Source organism: Acanthopagrus latus, chromosome 8 (genome assembly GCF_904848185.1).
Source record: "Acanthopagrus latus isolate v.2019 chromosome 8, fAcaLat1.1, whole genome shotgun sequence".
NCBI lineage: Eukaryota > Metazoa > Chordata > Actinopteri > Spariformes > Sparidae > Acanthopagrus > Acanthopagrus latus.
Genome location: NC_051046.1, coordinates 16025994 through 16050602, shown reverse-complemented (window position 1 = coordinate 16050602; position 24609 = coordinate 16025994). Strand labels below are relative to the sequence as shown.

The 24609-nt window shown below is 43.5% G+C and overlaps 1 protein-coding gene across 4 annotated transcripts in view; it reads right to left on the bottom strand.

The window, feature by feature from the left end:
- Positions 1–1804: 1804 nt before the first annotated feature.
- Positions 1805–24609, bottom strand: part of wnt7bb (wingless-type MMTV integration site family, member 7Bb) — a 35474-nt gene continuing 12669 nt past the window's right edge. For all 4 annotated transcript variants that reach the window (XM_037108413.1, XM_037108412.1, XM_037108414.1 and 1 more), the window contains exons 3-4: positions 8755–9026; positions 1805–3518 (exon numbers count right to left, since the gene is read on the bottom strand). In XM_037108413.1, coding sequence (XP_036964308.1) covers positions 3039–3518; positions 8755–9026 — 752 coding nt within the window. In that variant the 3' untranslated portion in view covers positions 1805–3038. The remainder of the gene's footprint in view (positions 3519–8754; positions 9027–24609) is intronic.

Below are 24609 nucleotides of genomic sequence, written 5' to 3'. Positions count from 1 at the left end.
ATATATGGTTATTATTATTATTATAATTACTATTACTGTGCAAACATGATAATACATTCTGAACCGAAACCAAGAGATAAACTGGCCTCGATAGACTGTAAACACCTCGTGAAAATATAGTATGGCAGATGAAAGCCGAATAAATATACCAACAAAAAGTGGTTATAACATGAAGTGCCAAGAAACACTGCACATCCAGAAACCCCGAAAGAAAGTGTCAGCTCAGAGCTCATTTAGCCTCTTCCCCATTGCATGAAATAAAAGGAATCATTTTGATACTGGGGAAATTTTGTTTTATCACTTTCTTGGCGACAGTTCCATGAGAAGATGCCCACCCTCGTGTCTGTGCATCTGGAGTTCGAGCCAGGAGGCAATTAGCTTAGCTTAGCAGAGGGAAACACCTAGCCTGACTCTCTCGAAAGTCGCATCAATCAACATCGTCAAAGCTCACTAATGAACACAATGAATCCTGTTTGTCAAGACGTGTATGAAGGGTAATCTGTGGTTTCGGGGAGAGTTAAATGCTCCGACAATTAGTGGGAGAACGACAACAGGGAGCACCGCCTCTCTGGATTCTTCTCTCCAGCAACCACAAAAAGGCCCATTGTTGCTCATCTGCAAATATGCTAGTTTACAGCACCTGACTCATTTTGAACATCATTCCTGTCAATTATGATAACGCGGTTCTTACCAAGTTGATAGAATTGATCCGGGGATGTGGAGCCTTAGCTAAAGAAGGAGGTTAGCTACAGTTATTTGGGAAGAGATATAGCTGACAGACTGTACTGTACACTCACTTTAATCGCACATTTTGACATCATCTCACATTGTCTTTGCCAAAGTGGTTTAGATAATCTGGGAAACTGTTTTACAAGCTTTCACAGCTTGCCAATTATCTGACTTCTTGTGTTTTTGCCCCGTCAGACTTCACTGTAGCCGATCCAAGCCCAAATGGAATCTGCACATTGTTTTTTTTTTTTCTTTTTCACTTTTCAAATCCAAAAGGAAAATCAGCGGAAATCAGCGGAATGTTTCTTTACTTGTAAAGTGACAGACAATATTTGCTTAACATAACAAAGATTGTTTTTGAGCAAAATGAAGCAAACATAATACAATGAAACAACCAAATATTATCTCAAGCAGGTTAAATAATTAGTATTAAGCTCCTCAGCAGTAAATCCAATTCTGACATATTGTCACGGTGTACCACAAACTTTGACCTTAGCGCTAACTGAAAACGACTCACTACTGTCCCACACATGCACAAGAGGGTGGAGATGTGTTAATGATCTCAGTGTAACAAGCAGAAACTCTGTTTGAAATCTTCTGAAAATCGCCAGAGTTGTCGTCGGCATTCTGCGGCAGCAGATTCCGTGTGGGCCTGCAAACACTCAGTTCCCAGATTTCAGCAATTACTTTGGCAGTACAATGTTATTGTAAGTGATAGAAATCGTGGCCAAAACTCCATAAACTTGTTATAAACTCCAGTTTATAACAATACTCTTACAAATTGAAATTTCTTTAATGTAATAGCAGACAGAGCTTATCTAGTGAGGAGCAAAATTCTCCAGTTGCAGAATCGTGAGACACGAATTAGCTTTGTGTTCAGTTAAAAAAAAACAAAAAAAAAAACAACAACAAGTTAGAATTATTGATGTTTGTTAGCACTTGAGGCTAAATACTACTACTAATAATACCCTCTATGCGTCTTGTGACCTCTGCTATTATATGCATGTAGGTGTCCAATCTTAAGGCGGATGGCATCTTCAACTCCAACTGATATTTTAGCAATGAACTGCCAAACTGAGTCAAATGGGAGTTTATTTAGTTCTCATGAGTGGTATCTGAATAGGAAATATCAGTGCAGCACTCGACAACACATCCAGCAATGTATCAGTTTCATGTTTAATGAACTGAGGAAGGATCTCTGCAGTTAAAAGATTTTTCTTGCTACTGTCTATCAACTGAACCTTGCAAAAAACATCCAAATAGATATCACTGCTCGGAGGTAAAGGACTGCAAACAAACTATGCTACAGTAAAACAGAACCAAGGTGTCTTAAAGTGAAATACACTGTAATGATGTTTTTTTTGTTGTTGTTGTCAACACACCAGTAGCAATGAAACCTTTTTTTTTTGTTTTCCTTTTTTTAAGAAAAGATTAGGTGTTTTAGGGGTTGGGGGGTCATTTCTAATAGACACACATCTTCAGTCAGAGTTTCTAAAAAGTATTTTTCTTTACACTTAGTACAAAAAAAAAAGACATCTCTACCCGTTAGTGCTTCGTTTTAAGATACTATAACATAAATAAACAATTTATTTTCAGTGTTCAGAACAGACAGTTCCAGTGTGACTGGAAAACTAACATACTCCACCATATTCCAGTTGGCAGCAGAGGGTTTAACAGAGTTCTCCACTCAGATTTTGGCGCACCCCAACGCACCGTACTCACAAAATGTTCTTCATTTCTACAAACCTCCAAAATAAGTCCTGGCCAATTTGGCGAGGTCATTCATGTCAAGATTCACTTTTGCTCCCCTTTAGTGAAAACACGACAAAAACCTTAAAAAAGGTTTTCAACCAAAGACTTGACAAATCTCTCCCAGTCACAACCTCATCAGCTGCGGTCATTTTGATCGACTCCCACGTCACTGTGTTTCCTCTCCATGCACGAGTCTCTTGTGAATTTAACGATTAGAAATCCCAGAGTGCAAAGCACAGTTCCCAACGAGGGCCTCGTTCGTTACCTGTAGTCCCAACTTCACTGTGGATACATCAGTACATGAGCACAATCTCTACATGACAGTAAAGTTCTGGGGTTTTACCTACTGATATTTAGCATTTACTTTCTGAAAAGAAAATTAGATAGATTCTGCTGTGCAAAACGATGCCATGAAGAGCTGATTGAGTGTAAATTCCATTCTTTTATTTCAAAAATCTTTCACTGGTCCATGTCACACTTTTATCTCGCTCGCTCGAGTCTTCCTCATTCGGCTAGTCCTTGGCGCCTCACTTCCTGGCACTGAGTTCCTTGCGTCCTTATTTGCAGGTAAACACCTCCGTCCTCTCGCTGCACGTGTTGCACTTGACGAAGCAGCACCATTGGAACTTACAATTGCACTGCCAAACTTTGGTGTACTGGTGTGTATTGTAGCCACGGCCGCAGCACATAAGGTCGCAGCCGTCTGTATGTGGCGAGGTGCGGTTGCACAGGCGTCCCTGGGTGCCCACGCTCCCCGTGGCCGCGTCCTCCTCGCAGTAGTTGGGTGACCTCTCGATGTAGACGAGGTCCGTCTCCATGGGCTTGCGGTAGCCCTGAGTCTGCTTCACCTTGAGGTGGGTGGGCTGTCGGAGTCGGCTAGCCCGGACTACCTCCACGTGCACGGCTTCGTTGTACTTGTCCTTGAGTACGTAGCCAATCTCACGGAACTTGGGAAGTGTAGTCCAACAGGTCTTGGTGGTGCAGGAGCCTGAGACGCCGTGGCACTTGCACTCCAGCTTCATCCTTTCTTCTAGTACCTGGAGTGCAAAAGAGAAGAAAAAAGCAAACGGTTGTAGAGGTGCACCAAATATAGACATTAAAGTAACCCCAAGTCCAGAATGAATGAACGGAACAAGGACGGATCTCGTGTCTTTCTTCAAGGTCAAGAGAAAGATTAGGGGATAATACAAAATGGGGGTTAATAAAGTATTTGTGATTCTTGGGGGGAAAAAAAGGTATTTTTCTAATTTGGGCATTATTGATGATAAGATATCAAAAATCTCATTGTGTTAATATCTTGTTAAAGTAATGTAAAGTTTAATGTTCTCTGACATATTTTGAGTGTATCTGAATAAATTGTGCAGTTCTAGTTAAAACTTTGATGACAATGGGGCCTTTACTTATGTGCATTAGTAAGTACGTAATTGTGCGGTTGTTTTATATTGTAAGTCTGCTGCATTTATGCCACAGGTACTTCTCTGTCTTTGGTACAGAGTGATAGATCTGTGTGTAGAAGACAAATCCAAGCAAATCCAAGCATATCTGAATTTTCTGTCATGGCCGACGTGTAGCTGCCTGTCCTGGAGGGGAGAAAATTGCACTTACTGGTAATATTCCATCCTGTAATTTTGCCTACCTTCCCTGAACCACATCAATGGCGGAGCAAAGAAAAACATGGATCTCATTCAGCTATCAGTCATCTTGGACAATTTGCATCAAGATTATTGTGTCGTTAAATGTGTTGCTCATGCAGAGCAAAACAAAGACAAACTCAATTGTTTACAGCTGTACAAGAGACTTGGGGCTTATTTGACTGCTTGAATAATGTTGTGATCAGGAGAAGAAAAGCTACGCTGCCACATGCTTGAAAGTGGATCACTGTTATAGATTCTGATGCTTTTAGTCAAAGAGTCATTTTAAATGCAATAATGTAGAATTCTTTATGTTATTCCTATACTCAGACTTGGACTGAGTTTCTCTTTGAGGTTATCTCCAACATATGGTACACAGGGCAGAACGTCCTCTCTCTGCTGCCTAATCCTGGGGCATATGGGAAATATTGTGCGCTGTCGTCAGTATTTAAGTGTCAATCCTTTGCCCCGTGGGACTGAGAAACTAAAAAAAAAAAAAACCCTCAAAATAAAAACGGTACCCTCTTCATTCTTAGCTGAAATGTTCTCGGAGACAAAGGAACAGAGGGAGGAGGGGATGGGCTTTGAATGGGTCATATCAACACATCCGTAATAGTCTTGACATGACTCCTTCAACCAAATTAGAAACCCTCGACTTGCTTGAGCGAAGCATGTGTCATTGCTGTATAAGATGTAAGTTTGGTTGGCAGGGCATTTTTCCAGTGCAGCTTTTTCCTGGCACCCCGCCCCGCCAAGTCATCTTTTCTATCAGACACTTGCGAAATGTACACAAGAGCTGTTCAGTATCTCTGTCTGTCTTGTCTGCGCAGCCATGCTTTCACAGTTTCCCGACTTGATTGGAAAAACATGAGCTCCTCCAACTTCATAAAAAAGCCGGGGTCAGCTATCAATCCCGCTTCGGATGTTGATTCAGAGCGAGGATTTCCAAAAATGTATAGCACCAAAACCACAAGGAATGCCTGGCATAAGGAGTCTGACAGATGCATGGAAACATTTACTTAAACTGTGTCCGTCAAAGCCTCCGATCGCTTATTAATTAGTCCAATATGACCAGATTCCCATCTAGAGATCACTTGTCAAACACATAGCCCCGGTGCCAGATGAAAGAGATCTGTTGAGTAACTGGGTGTTCTTTTACATTTGGTTTGGTCAAGGAATCTATAGTAATTATATAGTTTTCTGTTTCAATGATGCTTTTTATCAGTCATTACAAAAAAAAAAAAAACATTAGCTGGATCCCGTTGGACGGGCCACTTCCTCCCTCACCAGAATCAGGGCTGTTTTTATCAGCTAATTTGTCTTGAATGTGTCGGTGTTGTGACCTTCTCTCATATGATGTAAGAATGAGCAATCCGCAGTGGACACTGAACACAAACAAGATCTGTACAGCACACTATTTTTTTCCCAATAAATCAAGCTCAGCAGATTGGGGACAATAATCTTCTGCATAAAAAAATGACACTCTGTTCTAAATAACTGGGTAAGACCTCATTCACACATATTTACACATTTCTGTTGGTCGGGCCGCAAATCTGACGTCAGTCCATCTAAGTTTTCCCAGGCAAAATGCAAATCATGGTCTTCACTCCCGTCCAGATGGAGGGGATAATCCACATGAAACTCTACTGATAGCCAAGTACACAAGAAAAGCGATGTACCGTAGCAATTTAGTTTTAAAAAAAAAAACAGTGTGTAACAAGAATGGCACACAGTAGTGTGCATACCTGTCAACAATCCCCTTTATCCGCATGTACTGACTTATAGAGACAAGCTCTATAAATATGCCCGCTTTTTCAACATCAACATCTAAGCATATTCCATGAGAAATTCCCAAAAACTATAGACCTATCTCTCAATGTTCAAGAAAGTGAGAGTGTATCCATCCCTTTATCCAAAACTGCATCAAAAATAAATGGGGTCTATTCTGAGAGACCCATTTTGCAATCCTGCTGACCAACCAACAAACAAACAAACAGACTCAAGTGAAACCCCTTGAGGTTGACCTTACTCCCTGTAAGGTGAGAAACATCCAGAAAACTAGTACAACTGAGGGTATAAACCATGAATCTATTAAGGTAAATCTGGATAGACTGTCGGATTCATTGGAATCACACTGATTCCAATGAATGCTGCTCAGTGCTACTTGAAGCTAGCAAGATTGACTATAAAATGACCAAGCCCATAAAGCATACACGCTATAGACCTCCGCTGGATGACTGGCTTACTTCTGGATTAGCACTAGGCTAATTTGAATAGGAACTGATCATATCAAGATGCGGTTCTTTTAGATTTTACAAATGTTTTTGGACTGAATGAATGCAATTCCAGTAAGTCATTGCAGTCACATGTGATGCTCAAAAATCTTTATCCACTGTTTTCTAGCCGCTTCGTTCACAATGTAAGCCTATAGTAGAAATGTGTCCGGAGCATGTTGTAATTACAAGGTTTGGCCACAACGAAAGCCCAGCGCTATAGCTTGGGTTTGCTATTAACTTGGCTAGATGATTCAGCATTTTCCTCCCTCTCTGCTGTCGGCATGTTGAAATTGTTATCTCTACGGCAAACAACCTCCAAGATGGCAACCTACAAGGTGAAAATGGCAACGTAACCGTAACCTAGTTGCTAACCGTATGAATGTAAACAAACTCGCAGCTGTTACCTTTACTTTTGCAGGGCCGTTTTAATGCCAGGGCTCGCCTCACCACATGCAAATGCTCCAGCAAATAAAATTCCCCCGAAACACTATTTTTGAGGGGCACTACCACTGCATCCTGGGATTTGCACGGACCACGACAACTGTGACCGGTTATAAGAAATACAAACAAGCCAGACAGTTTGTTTTTTTTTTTTTCTCCATATAGTAGAATAATAATGGGTGCAGCCAGACGTTTCTCCAGCACCATGCCAGCGCTGTGGTCTGGCTATGCAAGAGTATCCATAAACTAACACTATTGCATGGATAAATCACATTTATGGACTACAAGGGAGGCTGAAGTTTTTTTGTTTTTTTTTTCACCCCAGTTGTTCTGAACAATGTGATTTTAACCCAACTCGAATGCTACTTGGATTTCACACTAATTTATTGACATCCGATAGCCATCCACCCAAGACGCGTGACGTGATTAATTGTAAACCGGGTCAAACAAACTGTGTTTATACCCTGGTAAGACTCAGGCCTCTACATCCTCAACAGCCTCCAAGTGTAAAAAACATTCCAGCTTCCTACTGTCTCAGCAAAGGGGGAATCTGACTTTTGCACGTCCTTCTACGATCCGACTTTCCGAGCCCCAGAGTGAGAAAAGCAACAGTGCCAACCCCAACCCTGACAGTTCAACATGCCAGCACCCTGGCATGCAGCACAGACCCTATCAGTCTGCTGTGTTAACACCGGCATTGTCGGCCTGCTTTCACACCCTGAATAGACGCAGTCAAATGGCAGTGACATGTTTTGGTATTGTGCAGAGAACTGCAATAATATCCTGTTCCTGACTTTACACTTCATAATTCCATGAAAGGAACTGGAAAGAGGGGATGGCAGTCCTCCATCTGGCAAGGCACCGGCCAGGCCTCATTTTCCCAGTGGACACAATAAGCCCAAGTTATTAATTAGATGCATTTGTCAACATAACATCATCTCTTCTCTTTTATTTACCCCTCACACTCTCCCGCTTTTTCTCTTTTTCTTCGCTTCACGACCGTTCTGGGATGACTAATAGCAAACAAACATGCCCATAAAGAAGTTTGCCAACACGCTCTCTTAGAAATAAAAGACGCCCTCTTAGAATGGAAAGATATATCAATAATTGGCTGAAGCAAAACGAGCTGCTGAAAGGCAAACTGGGTGATCAATCAATCAGCAGCTTGGTCAATCACAGTGCTTTGTCACATGATTGTGCGTCTGTGAGCTCTTTATCTGGGACTGTTTGCTATGCTGCAAGGGAACACATCAGCACACGCACTGCGTCTTTGGAGTACGATCATTTTGTGCAACTTCTTTCCAAGGATTCATTTAACGGATAATTCCACCTTGGTGCAGCTCGGGTCTGATTTCCACCATTTCCATATTGCTTTTGTTAACACTGTAATTGCAGCGATCTGGGCGCACGGCAACTACATCGCCGCAACAAAGCAGAGGCAAGAAACACGAGCAGTAAAATGATCTGCCAGGTTGTAAACAAACTTTTACAGTTTTAACAGTTTAGCCTGATTATCTAAACAACTACATTTGGAGATGAAAACAAAAGCACCCATAATGTTGGTAGCAATCCCTCCTTGCACAGGAAAATCTACTGCAAATATGAGTTAAACAAGAGAGTCTGTCTTCGAACTGATGTGGATATTTATAATGAACAGCTTGGGTTTCCAAATGAGTTTGGCTTGGAGAGCACCATGTTATAATAAGTGATATCCAAACTACACAAATTTGAGCTGTAATTAATCAGAATTATCCTTTAAATCAGGTCATTGTCTCTTCAAAGGTGGAATGAGCTGCTTAATTTTACAAAGTCCTCTGTTCATTCAAACACACTTGATTCAGAGTGGTTCTGCTGTCGCTCTATTTTCATCACTCCTGGAAAAACACTCGCAGCAGAGTATCTGAGATTACGAAACACCTCTTTACCTTTCTCCCTGCCTCGTTGTTATGTAAGTTCATCAGGCGCCGTGGGGTCTTTTTAATCTCGCGGGCATCCACGAAGCGGCGAGAGAACTCGATCCCATACTTGATGTCGGCCGAGCAGCCTCCCCACTTCCAGCCTTCCTCCTGGTTGTAATACCCCTGCTTCTCCCGGTCGCAGCCGCACTGGCTCAGGTTGCCCTGGCTGCACGCCGCCGTTATGGCGTGGGCCACCCCTGCCGCTGTAATGGCGTAGGTGAATGCCGCTTCCCGACTGCCTGAAAGAGAGAAGAGAGATCTTTGTTAAGAAATACACGTGTCACTTTGGAGAAACTACGGTGGACCCAAATGCACAAGAAACACAAGGGGAACCGGCAAACACAGCAGGATCAGGGACACACAAGGGACTGACATGAAGAACAGAACGGAGAGTGAGTGAAAAACACAGACTTAAATACACAGGCGAGCGATTAACCAATGAGACACAGATGGACACAGAAAAAAGCAAAAATACAAATCGAAGAAGAAGTGCAGTGTGGAAAACATGACAGGATATAAACTACAAAATAAAACAGGAAATAACCAAACAATGGACACTCAGAGGCTGTTCTGTTAATTATACTAAGTAAACAAAAAACCCTGTGCAGCCGACATGTTTAGCACCCATCACAACTATTAAAGACCCATGTTAACTTTTGTCAGGTGCAAATGACAGTGGATGAGAGTGACGCTTCCTACCTTTGTTTTATGGACCTTAAACCCAAGTTCATTTCATATATCAGCTCGAAAAAGCCTCTAAAGCTCCTTTATTTAAATTGCAACAAATGTGACTTCTCATTTGGACCAACACACTGTCACCTTCACCACAGCAAACTTTCAACGCGCCACTCCAGCTGCATAATGAGACGCAGCAGAGATTTTTGACCCTGATATCCAGAGTCCAGTCTGCTGCATCGTCTTGATAAGCTCCCAGTTTTTTCCTTCCCCTCTCCTAAACGGCTTCCCTCCTGCACCTTGGTAGAAATGTGGTCACATTTCCGACCGCAAAGTCCTTGGGCCCAGCCTGCGAGAGAGAGCGATGCTGGAATTCCAGCGTGGGGAGAGCTGGTCTAGGTGCTGTCCAAAGTGCTGAATTCCTCTACAGGAGCACCTTGTACTGCTGCCCACGCTGCAAACAGCTGGGGTCTGCAGGTCTCACTGCCTCGCTCACACTGCTCGCCGACAACAGAGGAGACACGGTCGGGTGCAAGAGCAAGATAGTACCACGGCGGCACAGGATGAGATCAGCCAATAAAAGAGGTTTGTTTTTGTTTTTTTTACCTGTCTGTGTTTGTGTCCTGCTATGTGACAATCTTAGATAATAATGTAATCCTTACATTAAAGGGGTCACACGGTCAGATAAACAGATGTAACGAGAACTGGGTTTCTAAGAGTTAAGAAAGAACAGATTTAAGGGCTCTGAATATGTGAGTTGTACTTGTACTTGTAAATGTTAATGAGCACTTGAATAATTAATCCTCTGGGGTGGACGTTTCTGACCGCAGTATAAAAGAAACTTTTTTCCGCCAAGCCACTTCAAAAGCTCTGTCAGTTTTTGTCCCAGAAGCATAAGAAAAACATTGCTCAGTTTCTTAAACAGTATACTGGAAAGTGTACACAAAAAGTGAATTTATTCTGTAGAACTATGTAAGGGTAAATATAAAGAACATGGTGGCCCGTTGTTTCAGTCTCTGAGTCAGAAGCTTCTCTTGATGGCTTGATGGATTTGCGAACAAAGCTATTCGTACAGTAACGGAAGGGTAATTTGTCATTTCAAAGTCATTCCAAGGCTACCTGCAACTTGTCCTCTGATGACAGCAATGAGGACAGCGAGGAAGAATGTGTGACGACCAACTGATTTCACCTCCATCAACGCTACGCTGGCAGGAGACAACGTATCGCAAAAAAGCTTGTGTCGTAAAATCAGCTTGTGGCAAAAACTGCACAACAGAGGATGAGGTTTTGGCGAAATTTGTGCTGCAAGTGATGGTGACTTGATATGTTGATGTTTTTCAATTAACTGATTGATCTGTTTGGTTTGTAAAACGTCAGAAAAAAAACAACATTATGATATCCAGAAAACCCCAGAGCCAAATCTGGTGTCTTCAAACTGCCTAATCTGTCAGACTAACAGTTCCAATTCCAAACACACTCGGTCAAGGATTATATCAAATGGAGACAAACTGCATATCCAGACAAAAAACAGACACATTTTAAACATTTATCTTTGATGAATGATTAATAGGTTGTCAAAATGGATGTTGTTATCATGGAATCATGTTATCAAATATCACTTCTGTGAAATATTAAAAACAGATTTAGGATGAAGAGGGAGCCAAAGGACTATGTTACACTTTTAGCCACTTTTTACCATTCCTTCCTCCTTTCTAAATATCTCAGAGTCCCCTCTTCCTCCCCTAATGGCCACAGAGGGCCGTCTTAAAAGGCCTCCTCCGGTCTAAAACAGACTGTGGGCTATTAAAACCCCGGCCTCCCTTCAACTGGCAGTAATCTGGAAGGGACCGAGCGGCAGAAACAAGGCTAACCGCAGAGCACAGAGGAATGTTTTGCAAGTCTTTTGATGTATGTTGTGTAATATACTCAGTTGCAATTATTGGAATCTCTCTAGGTGAAATGCATTTTTTTTTCTGTACTTCAGTGAGCCAAAGAGCTCCTTGATGATTTATCAAGTCTTGAATGGCTTTCAGAGAAAACAGCCAAGAAGCTTGTCAGATGAGCTTGGCAGCAGACTTCACTGTGATGTGTATGAAGATGTGAACAGCGACTGCAGCGGTCTGGACACCGTGACTCGATGTCACTTCACACTGCAGACCATTTTGGGCGTGATGAGCACAGAGCATTTTAAAAATCCTGTGTGGACAAAGATCCCTCAGAGATGGATTTATCAGTAACAGGAACTGCAATATGTTTTGATGAATTAGGAGTTATTATTGGATATTAACCAGTTATAATTGTAGTGCACCGTATTGGACTACATTTTGCCTTGAAAAGTGACAGATGTACATGTTTTCAGAAGGAATGGATTCAAAACAAACCGTCCTGTGCCGAAATGGGAACTAGAAACAGTTTTGATCCGGTGACAAACCAAACGAAGTGAATGTGAACTCTAAACATTCAATAACTACAATAAATAAACTGTCAGATATCGCAGACATGCCTACAGTTGCGTCCACCAAAAACAGAAATAATATCCTAGAATGAGCCAGTGGAGGAAATGTTTACATGTGTAGCAGCAGCAAGTACAACAATAAAGTGGAAATTATGTGGAAACAAAACACATACAGTATGGCCTGTGTTATTTTCCCTGACCAAATAAACTTTTAACAATTTTCAGAGTTACTAGACGTAAAATCTTTTGCTTATTTTACCTTATTTAACGGGCCCAGTCATTGCGGTTACATAGAAGCAAGGCGGCAAGCGTTAGCTGGAATGTAGCTGCGGCGGGACTGCTGTGCATAAGGCAGGATAGTGAAATGTGTGTACACGTTGGGGTTTGTATTTGTCTATTGCCTGAATTTATGGAGCTTTTTCAGCATTTAAAACTTGATTTGCATCAAATGCTTCTAAATAAACCACTCACATGCAGTCATTTGCAGCTGTTTTTTTATTTCATTTCCTCTTCCTTCTTCAGAGGCACTTTGCACCTCTAATTCTGGTCCCGAGGGAATTTTCTTCTGAACTCTCAGAGACGTTTTCACCCAAAGCCACTGTTAATTTCCTATCTTGGCACTGGCGCTGCAGCCCTAATACCATGGCCACAGGTTTGCCCGGTGGGGACTGACTCACAACCACTTGCTTCTTTGGTTAGCAGCAGAGCTGTGCCCCACCAGCCTGTGGTAACACTCTGCTGCCCCCACCTCACACACATGCACGGGCGCAGGCGCACAACTAGAGTGTGTGCATTCACACGCAAACATATGCGCGCCGTGTGACCGGCCACATAATAAAAATACACAACACACTCACACTGCCCTCAACCCTCACACACATGCGCTGTTAAAAACACATTTGCACATAAACGCACAAACAGAGCGTCACTGTAATGTTTAAAACAGGATAAAGGCAGTTTCCAGAGAAAGGGTGGTTCCCTCAGCCATAGATGCATGCCCATTTCTGGGCCCATTGAGTTGTGCTGCTCATGGGGAAAATGATGATGATGGGCTTGTACTGGTTGTCACCCCCTGGTGGGTCTGGCACAGCCAAGGCTCTGCTTGGCCATAATGAAAGCCAATTACACAACCATGGAGCTGTGGCGATCAAGACCCTCTCTTTTCTTTGTGCAATGGACCAAGGACGACATCAGAAATCAGATTTCTAGCACTTTAAATATGTTGCTGCTGGGTACAAGTATCTCTCTTGTCCATTAAATGCAATTAAGTCATATTATGTGTGATAGTTCTTTAAATCAAAAATGTGAAGATCTTTTATTCACTCCATACTCCACTCCATAAAACCAATGAATGAACAGATGATACGTTTAGGTGCCCTGAAGTGACAGTCATCAAAAAACCCAGAGGTTCCGAGTGCACTCTGCGACACTAATACACTAATATGACCAAAACCGGGAAAATTCATGCAACAATGCTCCGTTGTTCTTTGTTGGATGTTTGTGTGTGCAACATCATTTTACTCCCTCAGGGAGCTTTGCTGAACAGCCGTGCGGTCGATGAAATGCGGAGGAGAAAAAGCACCCATAACAGCAGCCGAAAAGCCCTACAGAGGCTGGCCCCAGAGTCCTGACAGTCCTCCAGGAGGAACCACCCTGGGATAGCCTCGCTCGCTGCCAGTGGAAAATTGGAGTGACCAGAAAAACCTCAATGAACTTGGAAACATCTAGGAGAGAAGAATGGGGGAATATTAAACCAGATGTCTAATGGAGTTTAGTGGCAAGTGTCTGCTACACTATCCAAGAAAAAAGGGAGGAAGAAGATCAGCTCTGCTTCACTCAGAACAGGTACAAGAGTTCATTAAAATATCCTGCAAGCTTCGTGTATCAGGGGCTAAAACCAGAGATGTAGCAGAGCCACTGACTCCGTACGCCTTTGCCTTCACATTAACTGACCACATAGCTTTGGACACCAGCCCCTGCTGCAATGCCCGTCGTGTCTTTTAACCATCTGCCGAAAAGCGGGACACAAAAAGAAATCTCTGGATGTAGTGGCTCGCCGCTAAGACAGCAATCTGTGTTTAGAGCCGGAGGCAGGCACACCGCTAGACAAATTTCACATGACACAGCACAGGAGATTTACAACCAAGGACACTATACAGGCAGTGCCGTTGTAGTATAGGCCGGCCGATGTAGTAGTAACCCTGCCACTGACCCTAACAGGCCTCGCTTCCTTCACCGCTCACAGGCCATGGTTAGGCCATGTTGCTGACAGGGGAGAAAGAAGGGAAAAGATATACTGAAGGATCATGGAGAAGGGGGGTGTGGAGGCCAGAGCTCCGTCCCAAAGAGTCAAGTTTTGTCGAGTGTGTCTCACATCATGAGAGAAAAAGGTTGAAATATAAAGTGAAAGAAACTGTTTTCTAGCGGGCGAGACACCAAATAGGCAACAAAAACATACTTTCTGAGTAGTAGTTTGTATTTCTGGGTAACGTTTCTGACTAAACTTACCTGCACAGGGAATGTTTAGTTTCTGGCACTGAGGAAGCTTCTGACATCTCGAGTCAATTTCCCAGTTTGTGTCAGCATATGTGGCCATTAAGACGAACTTAAAAATTTGGACAATCAAGGTCGCAAAGGCCCACAAGAAGGAGTTAAGCATGTAGACACAATCCAATTTGATTCCTGTAAATGTGAGGAGGACTGGTTATAGTAAGTGGACAGGGGGAGAAATTCAGAAGGGCTGGAGAGAGGTAGTTTAGGCTGGAATACTAGTAGGGGTCTTGTCAAGCCAGAGGAAAAAACACATGCACACATGCAAACACACACACACACACACACACACACACACACACACACACACACACACACACACACACACACACACAAACACAGACCGGCAGACCCCAGCAGTGCAGCTGAATGGCCTCTCTCCACACAAGACGAGCCTGTTGGTGGAGCAGTGAAGGGGAAAGCTTTTTAAAGGCCCCCTCGTCCCGGACATGCACTCACACCCCGGGGACAGAGGAGGATTGGATTGCATAAGAAATGACATCTCGACAACGCAACGACACACTGGAGTTCTGGAGCTTCATATCCATTAGGCGCAAGGACGTCCTGTCACGGACAAATGGCACCGCAGTGAACAAAGGGGAAAGTGTCACCTGCTGGTGGGCAGGAGTGCTTACACTTGTGGTGACGCTGTGCTGTAAACAGGACAGGACACTTGTTTTCATGTAGAGGAACGTGTCACCTGACGCTTCAATTTAAAGCCGACTCCATTTTTAAAGCGGAGAGGGAGATAACCAAAGTAGTTTTGTTTTTTTTTCTGGGGTTGCATGTGTGATTCGCTGACTTTAAAATCCAGCCGAAGACTTGTCTTTGTTTTCCCTCCGCTCGCTCTGCCTAACTGCACTTCAACTCTCCAAATAAGTGTCCTCAAGCCAAGCCAAGAAAGTCCCTACTCTTCGTTTTAAAAAAGCAAAACTTTATGTAAGATAAAAGTCGAAAACGGGGCAACATACCACCGAAGACTTTCGCAAAACAGTGAATGAGAAAGAAATCTGATCCACTTTGAGGATTCTCTAAACCACTGGTTAGTTCATGCACACTCCATAAAAAAAGTTATTTTTCCAGCCTGTACATATATAATACAGTTATGACACCCAAAACACTGAAAACAAGCTCTAACCAACTCCGAGACGGCGCTGGAACTGTGACTCCAGGGCCCCATGAAGGGGAAGAAAGTTGGAGGAAAACCCCTTGCTTTGTATACCAATCACTGAACTGACTAATGCGCTCTCTACTACTGTTTTCCGTTCCGCTTTATGTACCGTTGCTATGAACATATGCTCCCAGCAAATTATAGACAAAGTTGTGGTCCGTGAGGTTTGCAGCTTGAGGAATTAGCACAGCCGTGTTCCTGTACAATAAAATAATATTGTTTTACCAGAACTAGGCTCCACATTCTCAGTGTGCTCACATCATGGAGCCGGGGAAGTGACACTCTTTGGCACAGGCGCTCGCTGTAGGGTCTCGATGTTTGATTCATATAATAAGGAGGGCTTTGAGAAGTAAAGCTAAAACAATTATGAGGGCAATTAACGGTGCCGGTATTAAATGCTGAGAATCTAAGTAAGCTGCCTCCCAGGCATAGAAAATTGGGCTGGCAGGGAGCATCTCAAAAGCATCCTTTTTCTTCCCTGATCTCCCTGAGGTGGAGATAAAGCTTTTTGACTGAATACCGAGACTTGCTAAAACAGGCACAAATCCTTCTCCCACCCTTTCATCCTAATAATGAGACCGAATCAGGACCTCACCTGCTCAGATCTGGAAATGTAGGCCTGTCTATGTGCTGTACATGGTAATCACCAAGTTCATTTGAGGACATTGTCGAGGATTTTCCTCAATTCCGATCCCATTTGACTTTGTTTCATCTTCAATGGAAACATATTTACCGAGATATATATCAATCCCTCATCATATCGTTGAAGATATCATTATCGTCATCACTATAATCAGCGAGTCAAATATGCCACTGATGACATGTTTCCTTTCTCATTACAAAAGAAACCTCCAGCCCTAACATTTCCATATTCGTTGACATTCGTTGAAACCCTCAAATAAAGCCCCGGGTCTCTCAACATCCTCTTCCTCCTGCCGATGTCTCTCTGCCTCAAACCCACGAACTCTCCCTCTCCCTGCGCTCTTACCTAAGTGGGCCAGTAGCAGTGTGATTGTTGGCACATGTAAATGTCCAGTGGCGGCCCTGCGTGTAGAGAATACAGTGATCGGCCTGGGATTGTGTGGAACAAAGCGCGCTGTGAGATTACAGTTGATCCTCTCGCATCCTGTTTCCTCCTGCGTCTAGCGGCACTGGCAGACACAGACAGACGCAGATCCCACCGATAACACATCACCGCGGGGTTTGGGAGGGGCGGGGGCGACACACACACACACACACACACACACACACACACACACACACATACACACAGGGGCCCGAGGGCCAGGGCCCAGAACGACCCCGGGCCACGTCAGCAGACAGACGGTGGGTGGGCAGCAGGGAGAGTGAGCGAGAGAGGGGTGAGGGAAAGGAGAGGGACCCCAGCTACCGACACTCCCACACAGTCTGAGACAGAGACAGAGCCGATGAATGAACAAGCAAAGGGGCCTGGCGACGATAGCACTGTTCGTTTTTTTCGCGTAGGACGAGAGGCCCCACCCTTCATCCAGACGCATGTTGTGGGCAGGGGAAGTGAGGCAAAACATTGGGAGAGAAAGAGTAAGAGATGACCTTTACTGAGCCGTGATGACCACAGCCCACACACTGTAGAACAACAACACATCAGACTCTCCTATCAGATAAAGTTAGGGGAAAGATCCTACACACTTGGACACACACACATACACACACACACATACACACTCGCCGTATTTACGACTGCTCTGTTCTCTCTGAACTCACTTAGAAGAGGGCACGGAGGATTACGGCTACCCACATGATAATGGGCTGAAAAATAGGCCTTTTATCCACCACCGCTCCACCATAACACAACACACGCATCACTTCAACACCGTTATCTGCATCGAGTTCTTGGCAGCCCGGGAGTGTATCTGCCAACCCGGTCGCCAGAAGGAATGTTGGCAAAATACGTTTATACAACACCACAGATAAGGTGAAAACTTGACGTTTCTTAACGTTGAAACTTTACGTTTCTTTCAGTTAAATTTGTTACTTTTCTCTTGTCAAAATGCTGTGCTTATGTTCCGGTTAGATTTAGGCACAAAAAAACCATCTGGTTGGGGTTTTTCGGCTAAACATGTTGACATGAAGGCTACCACCGTGGCACCCTTATTGCCTGTTACCCCTCAACCCCACCCATACTTTTTGTACAACTGTCAGTATCAGTCATAGCCTAATGACATGTTCAAATCAGAACACATCTGTGGTTAGCTGCAACATTAGCTGTTAACATTTCATCCTGGCAACTAGGCTGGATCGACAGTTTCACTGGTAGTGCAGCACTACCATGCATCGCAGATGTTTTGTATTTATTTTATGCAATATCAGCCTTGATAGAGCATCCTTGTATGATTATGGCAAGTATTTTCTATCTATGTGGGATAACTGATTACATATCTGCGCTGATAATCACAACTTCCCTGCGGGGTGTACAACCAACAAGAAACTAATCCCACAAAAGGGAAAAACCTCGGCGGCAGAGAGATGATTGATGATGATGGTGTTTTGGGAGAGTTCACCGGTGTCAAAGTATCCAATTGTGTGCTATTGAAAAAAAAACCCAGTTCTGAAGAATGACTTTCTGACTGTCTTTATTAAGCTAGTCCTGGGTATCAAACTGACAAGGCTCATAAGTCAAACAAGGTAGCGCTGCAGTTTCTGCAAGCAACAGTGTGAACAGTGAAGCTTCACTCCCTAACAATGGTAGCCTTTAATCTATGAGATGAAAATACATCTGTTTTAATTATTTCTGGGTGGACAACGTAGGTAGCTAAAGTCCACACTGTACAACTGACGTATCCGCTTTCAAGCAAAGTATGTTTATCCTGTAGTTGATATTTAACTTGAACGTCTGTTTTCTTGAGACGGCATCACCACATGATTTTAAAAAAAGGAGTTCAGCTGGTGCTCGAAAAATTAATATTTCAACTTGCATTTCCTTCCACTTTGTCAGAATGAAGAAACAAAACATGAATGGAACCACACGGCCATGTGAATAGATTTCCTTGTCCGTCCATTATTAGACTTAGGTTGGACTGCGATGTTGTACTCGCATACTGCAGGGATATGATTTCACCACAAATGACCATCAACTGATTCCGAGAAGGGGAAGGAGCTCCGCCAATGCATTTATAAACTGCAAGTATTTTGTTGTCCTTGAACCGGGAGCTTGTAGCGCAGCGTATGAGAGGAGAAATGCTAGATATGTGGGAAGAAAAGCAAATTAACGGCTATTTTAAGCCCCCGGCAAAAAAATCAAATCTGAGGATAATAATCATTAACAACAACTGTGGCTTTAATACTATTAAATTCCACCTGATTCAGTGTAGTAAATCATTCTGACTCAGTTCTGCCTGTGAATTCTGTTGTATGCGTGGTTTCAACAGATCCAGCCTTATAAAAAAAAAAGGGTATGAAACGTAAAACACAAAGTCAAAATCCAAAAACTTCCATCAGCCATGTCCTCTTTGCACTTATCCTCCTCCACTGTTTAAACTGAAGACATAAAAACTAACCTTGGCGCTGAGTTATGTCTGTTTGTAGTGACCTTTCCCCTCCTGTGAGAGGGAGCTCTGCCCGAAGGAGTTCTGCATCTCCAGCTCCCCGATCAAGTACCTGCCTGTCTGGGAGTTCTTTCCACACAAGTGGTTTTCAATGAACCTGCTGACTTCAACATCCTTTATCTGACTAGACGCTGATTTGGCCCCTGCAGCCCTGCAGTCCGGGCAGGTGGATTGCCCCACTGCCTTCACCACACACTGCTTAGCCAAGAGGAGATGGTTGAACGAGGGGTGTAGGGTTTGGTTAGGAGGTGATTCTATCAATATGCTCTGAAAGTACAGACAGAAGCACATCTTCAGACCATTTTCATTCTCTGGCTATCAAATATAGAGGAATTGTCACATCTTTCGGCATCTCATACAGATGTGCAAGGCAACTTTTTAATGAACTCCAATGGAAACCCATCCATGGCAATGAGATGCTCTGAGCAAGTCAGGGGACGTCCTACAAAAAGATTTTGATTACATATATTTTCTGTTGTTTTAAGACGAGACAAGATTTATTGGTCCAATCAGCTATCAGGGTGTAGGACAGGACTTTCCCCCAGGAGACGGCAGTTTGTGGACTAAATGCCACTTCCACCATGTACGCCACTTAAGTCACGTGCCGAACGTTTCAATCCAGACTATGATCTTCTCCTCTACCTAACTAACATGTTTTCATGTGACTGTACTAAACTTTGACCATTTCACAATGTTACCCACATCTTCGAGGGGCTTTCTCAGCTGTTCAGGGGTACGCTGGGCATCTTTTCAGACATGCCAAGAGGCGTGACAACATGCATCCCAGTCACCAGGATAATATGTCGGCCATTAACGTTTCTGCATACTACAGCATTCACATTCACATTACATGTTTAGAACCTGATTTTCATGCCGTGAGGTGAAGGGGAGGGTGGTGGAGTTGGAGGCGAGAAATGCTGCCAAGATAGTGACCGCAGTTCAAGACTGCGTTTCAACATTTCAAAGTGTGAAACCAGGGGATATTTCTGAGGAGACCATGGGGAAATTTCGAGGGATGCTTGTGGCTACAACACCGGATGTTTTTAACGAGATCTCGGGACATGTCCGGCCGTGTTTTGCAGCGTATTCTGGTTCTGGTCTCCAAAACATGCTGTTTTCCTAACCCTCACCAAGTGGGTTTCGTGCCTAAACCTAACCAGAGCATAACACTGTCAAAACATAAAATTGAAAATTAAACCTAAGGAAACTTGCTGCATAAATAAGTGTTTCGACATGTCCGTGGTTTGCAGAAACTTACACTGCCAACAGTTATCCTGCTGATTGTGTTGCAAAACGTTAGTCTATATTGACCTGGGATTGTTTTACCATTCATGCATTGGTCCTTTGTAACTATCAGACATGCATTTCTTATCCACTTTCCCAGTTTCTAGTCATGAAGCACAGCTTTTAGCAAGAACTGAGCGCCCACCTGAGGTAACTGAGAGAGAGAGAGAAAGAGAGAGAGAGAGAGAGAGATGGAGAGAGGTATGATGTAGGTCACAGAATGGGCTTTTCCTTGCGTCCTTTCCGAAGCCTTTTTGTGTGCAATATACTACAATGCTTTGCTTCCCTGCAATTCTACCTCAGCACACTGATCTGGACCTTTAGTACACAAGCTACATTCTGAACATGTTATTCGGCACTGCTAAAACAAATACACAGTCATAAAACCCCTCTGAAGCAAAATGGGTTCACCTGCTCAAGTGCATCTATTCTTGTGCAATAAGCCAGAGGCAGCATGATTGAACTTTTGTCATATTTCACCGCCGGCACAACAAGAAACCTCTTTGAGATGAAAAGCATGAATCAGGATGGTGACAAACTGGCTGGAAAGTCAAACAGAGAGTAACCAGAGCAGGCCGTTTCACGACAAGGGGGCCAGTGTTGGCCTTTGATGCTGAGTGTAGCCGTTGAAAGGTGTCCATTTTCAAGCCCTAATCGCCGACATCGAGTGCACTGCAATTCGAAGAGAGCCGGTAAGGTGTTCATGAGCGGGTCTTTTAAGCGAGGGGGCATCTCCATTACAGGTGACCAGCCAAAGAAATGTCTGACGGGGGCACAAGATGAGGCGCTTTCAATCAAAACATACCATCAAAAAAAAAGAAAAAAAAAGGTCCAGGGGGAACGGGTGAAAGTGTGTTTACACGATACTGTGTGTGTGTTAAAGTTGAGGCGCGGGGCAAAGATCACTCGCTTGGTCTAAAACACGGAAACATATTATGAGAGATGCGTAACAGAAACCACATGGGGCTTTCGATGCACTTCATGCGTGGGCAAGCACACTTAAATGTGCACAATAAAACAGCATCAACAAATCGCAGCCCTGGGATCAGTCTTGACAGAAATATTTTAAAACAGAGTGATTCACCCAGGGACCAGGCCAAGAGCTATGATTGGAGGATTGACCACGTTTGCCATTCTTATCCTGAACCCCCCCTCCCTCCGTTCCGCCTGACCCGCTGACGGATTTGCCTCTAATTTTATTATTACTTCTTAATAGACTGCAACCAACCACTCAATAACACCCATTTCTGTTAGCGAGGGATAATTCATTCCACATTTTTACAGACTGAAGGTACCAGCTCGTGCCAACACCAGAGCAGGGCACGAGGGGAGGACTGCTAAATCTGCTTCTGCGGAGGAAACAGAGACACGCTCAAATTGCCCGTTTCAGATCTCACTAGGAGTTTATGGTGTTGTTCTCCAATTTGTCAGTGAGAGCATAATGAGGGAGCCAGCGCTCTCTGCAAAACAGAGAAACTGTTGAGGGATCGAGCTGCAGCGAGAATGGGGGTGCTTTCATTTTTCCATCGATCCATCTAGCCTCAAGTCTCGTGTTCCGCGGGAGCGTCAGGCAGCAGGGAAGGTGCCAGCCGAAAGCCATCGCCTGAACTGAATGCGCTTTTCTGTCAACAGTAGTAGAGCGACATAACTATCAAGTGACCAGCCTCTGAAACTGAATCATCTCTCCCAAATGAAGATATCTTAGGCTCTGTAATGCGCAATAAGTCGACTATTAATGTGCGCTCTCTTGGAAAGCGAATGTAATACCATGGAGCGGCTCCAGAACAGAGAGACTGCCTCCAAGAGCAGGCAGCACAGAGAGAATGCATTAGACTTGCGGTCGGCTGATCTTTAGTTCTTGAAAAAATGCCGACATCTCCTCCCTCCAGTCCAAAACTAAGACTGGATCACAGAGCGGGGGGAAAGGTTTAGTGTTCATAATTTGGGGGATTTGAATGAAAAACTTAAATAGGAGCAGAACGGGAATAGCTTTTCCCCTGCACTTGATTATGATGATGTGGGAATTTGCAGATTCGGAGAAGGGATGGAACATTTTGTTGAAGGGGTGTATTCCATGATTTCATATGCCATGCTAAAGAATCCCATAATACATACAGACATGGTCAGAAAAAACATGGTTACATCTTCAGTCATGAGTGGCGAACGCTGGAAAGTCCCGCGACTGCGCATGCTGCGTGCACGCTGGTGGCAGTTTGACATTAAGGTGTTGAGAGAAAACGCCAAATCGGCCACTTTTCCACAGTGTCTAACTGGCAGAGGAGCTCTGCAGTAGCTGTGGTGTCTGTGGTCTCCCACGATTGCCGAGTGGGACACTGCTAAACTGAACGAGCACCGTCAGATTCCACCTACAGCAGTGGAGAGCCTGATCCCACAGCAGCCAGACACACCCCTGTAACCAGCCGTGTATCGCATCTTAAAGCTTAGAGCGAAGCATCACTTTAAAACAAAGAAAAGAACAAAGAAAAGAAATAACTATATACTGAAAGTAAAAGCAAATAATCGTGAAAAAAGGGAAAGTGAATGAGTGGAACTCTCTAAAAACCCTCTAAAGGTCAATATAGCCATAATTCAAGGAAGTTCACATAAAATTTGTATGTTACTGCAGAATGAGCTCATTCAACCCTATAAATGACCAGTAGCCACCCAATACATCATCCACAAAAAGCTCAGTTCAGTTCCATCCTGTCTTCTTAAAACCAAAAACCCATCTCGGAGAGATGACAGATCAGTGCAGCTGCATAGAAACTCATTTAATGTACATTAAAACTAACGTCACCATATGTAACTATTGTTCTGCTTCACACAGGTTTCATCGTCTGTGGGACAAAACATAAAGGAGACAATGTATGATGCTCCTTTTCAGGTTCAAAAATTCATTTTGGCATTTCTACAAGAGAAGTTTACGTGTTTTAATGCACAAAAAACACTCATACTGGTCAGTGAAGCAGCACTGTATTTACCTTCTGTCTGAGACACACGGTTTTACCTCCTGTATATTTAAGGCCCTCCTCCCAAATAACCAGTCTGCTCTGATTGGTCAGCGCACACACGCCTGGGCCAGCACCGTTCACCATCTCCGGTTGGCTCTGTCTGCCATTTTTTAAGCTTCGAGTTTGCTTCGCTTCTACCATGACTGTGTGACACGGTGATGCGGTGTGAATTCAAGAAGTCATGGAATTTAAGGAGCGTTCCCATTGTCTTTGCATCCTCCAATTATTATAAGTGCACAAGAACAATATAACACACTTCTGTCTTAACTGGGTATGTACAGTTGGCTTTTAGTGCACCGTATCTACCATATATACACACACACGTCTCTTTTTAAGTGCTAATCCCAGACTGAAAGAGAAGCTTGAACTCATCATCCAGCAGTCAGAAACAGTAATAAAACAACTTCTGGACGTGCCAGTGTCAGCAGCGTTACACGACAGTTATATTAAGAAAAAAATAATAAAGCACTGATTTCATAGTTTGGACAATAATTAGTTGTGATAAAGTTTTCTACTGAATATAACTGCTGGGACGTGTTGGCAAGTCAATATTACTAGAAAGCGAGTCCAACGTGAGCAATCACTGGTTTCAAGTCCTCAATTTAACCAGATCGTCTGAACCACTTATTTTATAAGTGAAAAGTCATAAACTGGTTTCCTCTGTAAATGTCCTGCCGTATTACCATGGCTGTGCACATGTGCACGTTGACAGTGCAGAGGATTGTAATGTACTGTTCCTGTACTTTCACTTGTTACTCTTCTAATGAGGTGGATTAGATCATGAATGTCATCAAACTGGTGATTAGCTCCACTCATACAGTACATAGAACATTCTAAAAATCTATCACGATCCCCCAAGACATCAGAAATTAAGTTGATTAAAATGATCAGTCAAGAGATTTGTGGATACTTTTTGGATTGTTTGAGTCTATGTGGTGTCCTGCTGAACACATTGTCAATGCATTTTTCACTACTTTAAATGTGCAATATGGAACAGCACGTCAGGCAGCTCAGTCATTAGGTACATTACATACCTGTGCGAGCTGAAAAGAGGCTCAAGTTGTCATGTTTCATGTTCTCAGAATGAGGTAA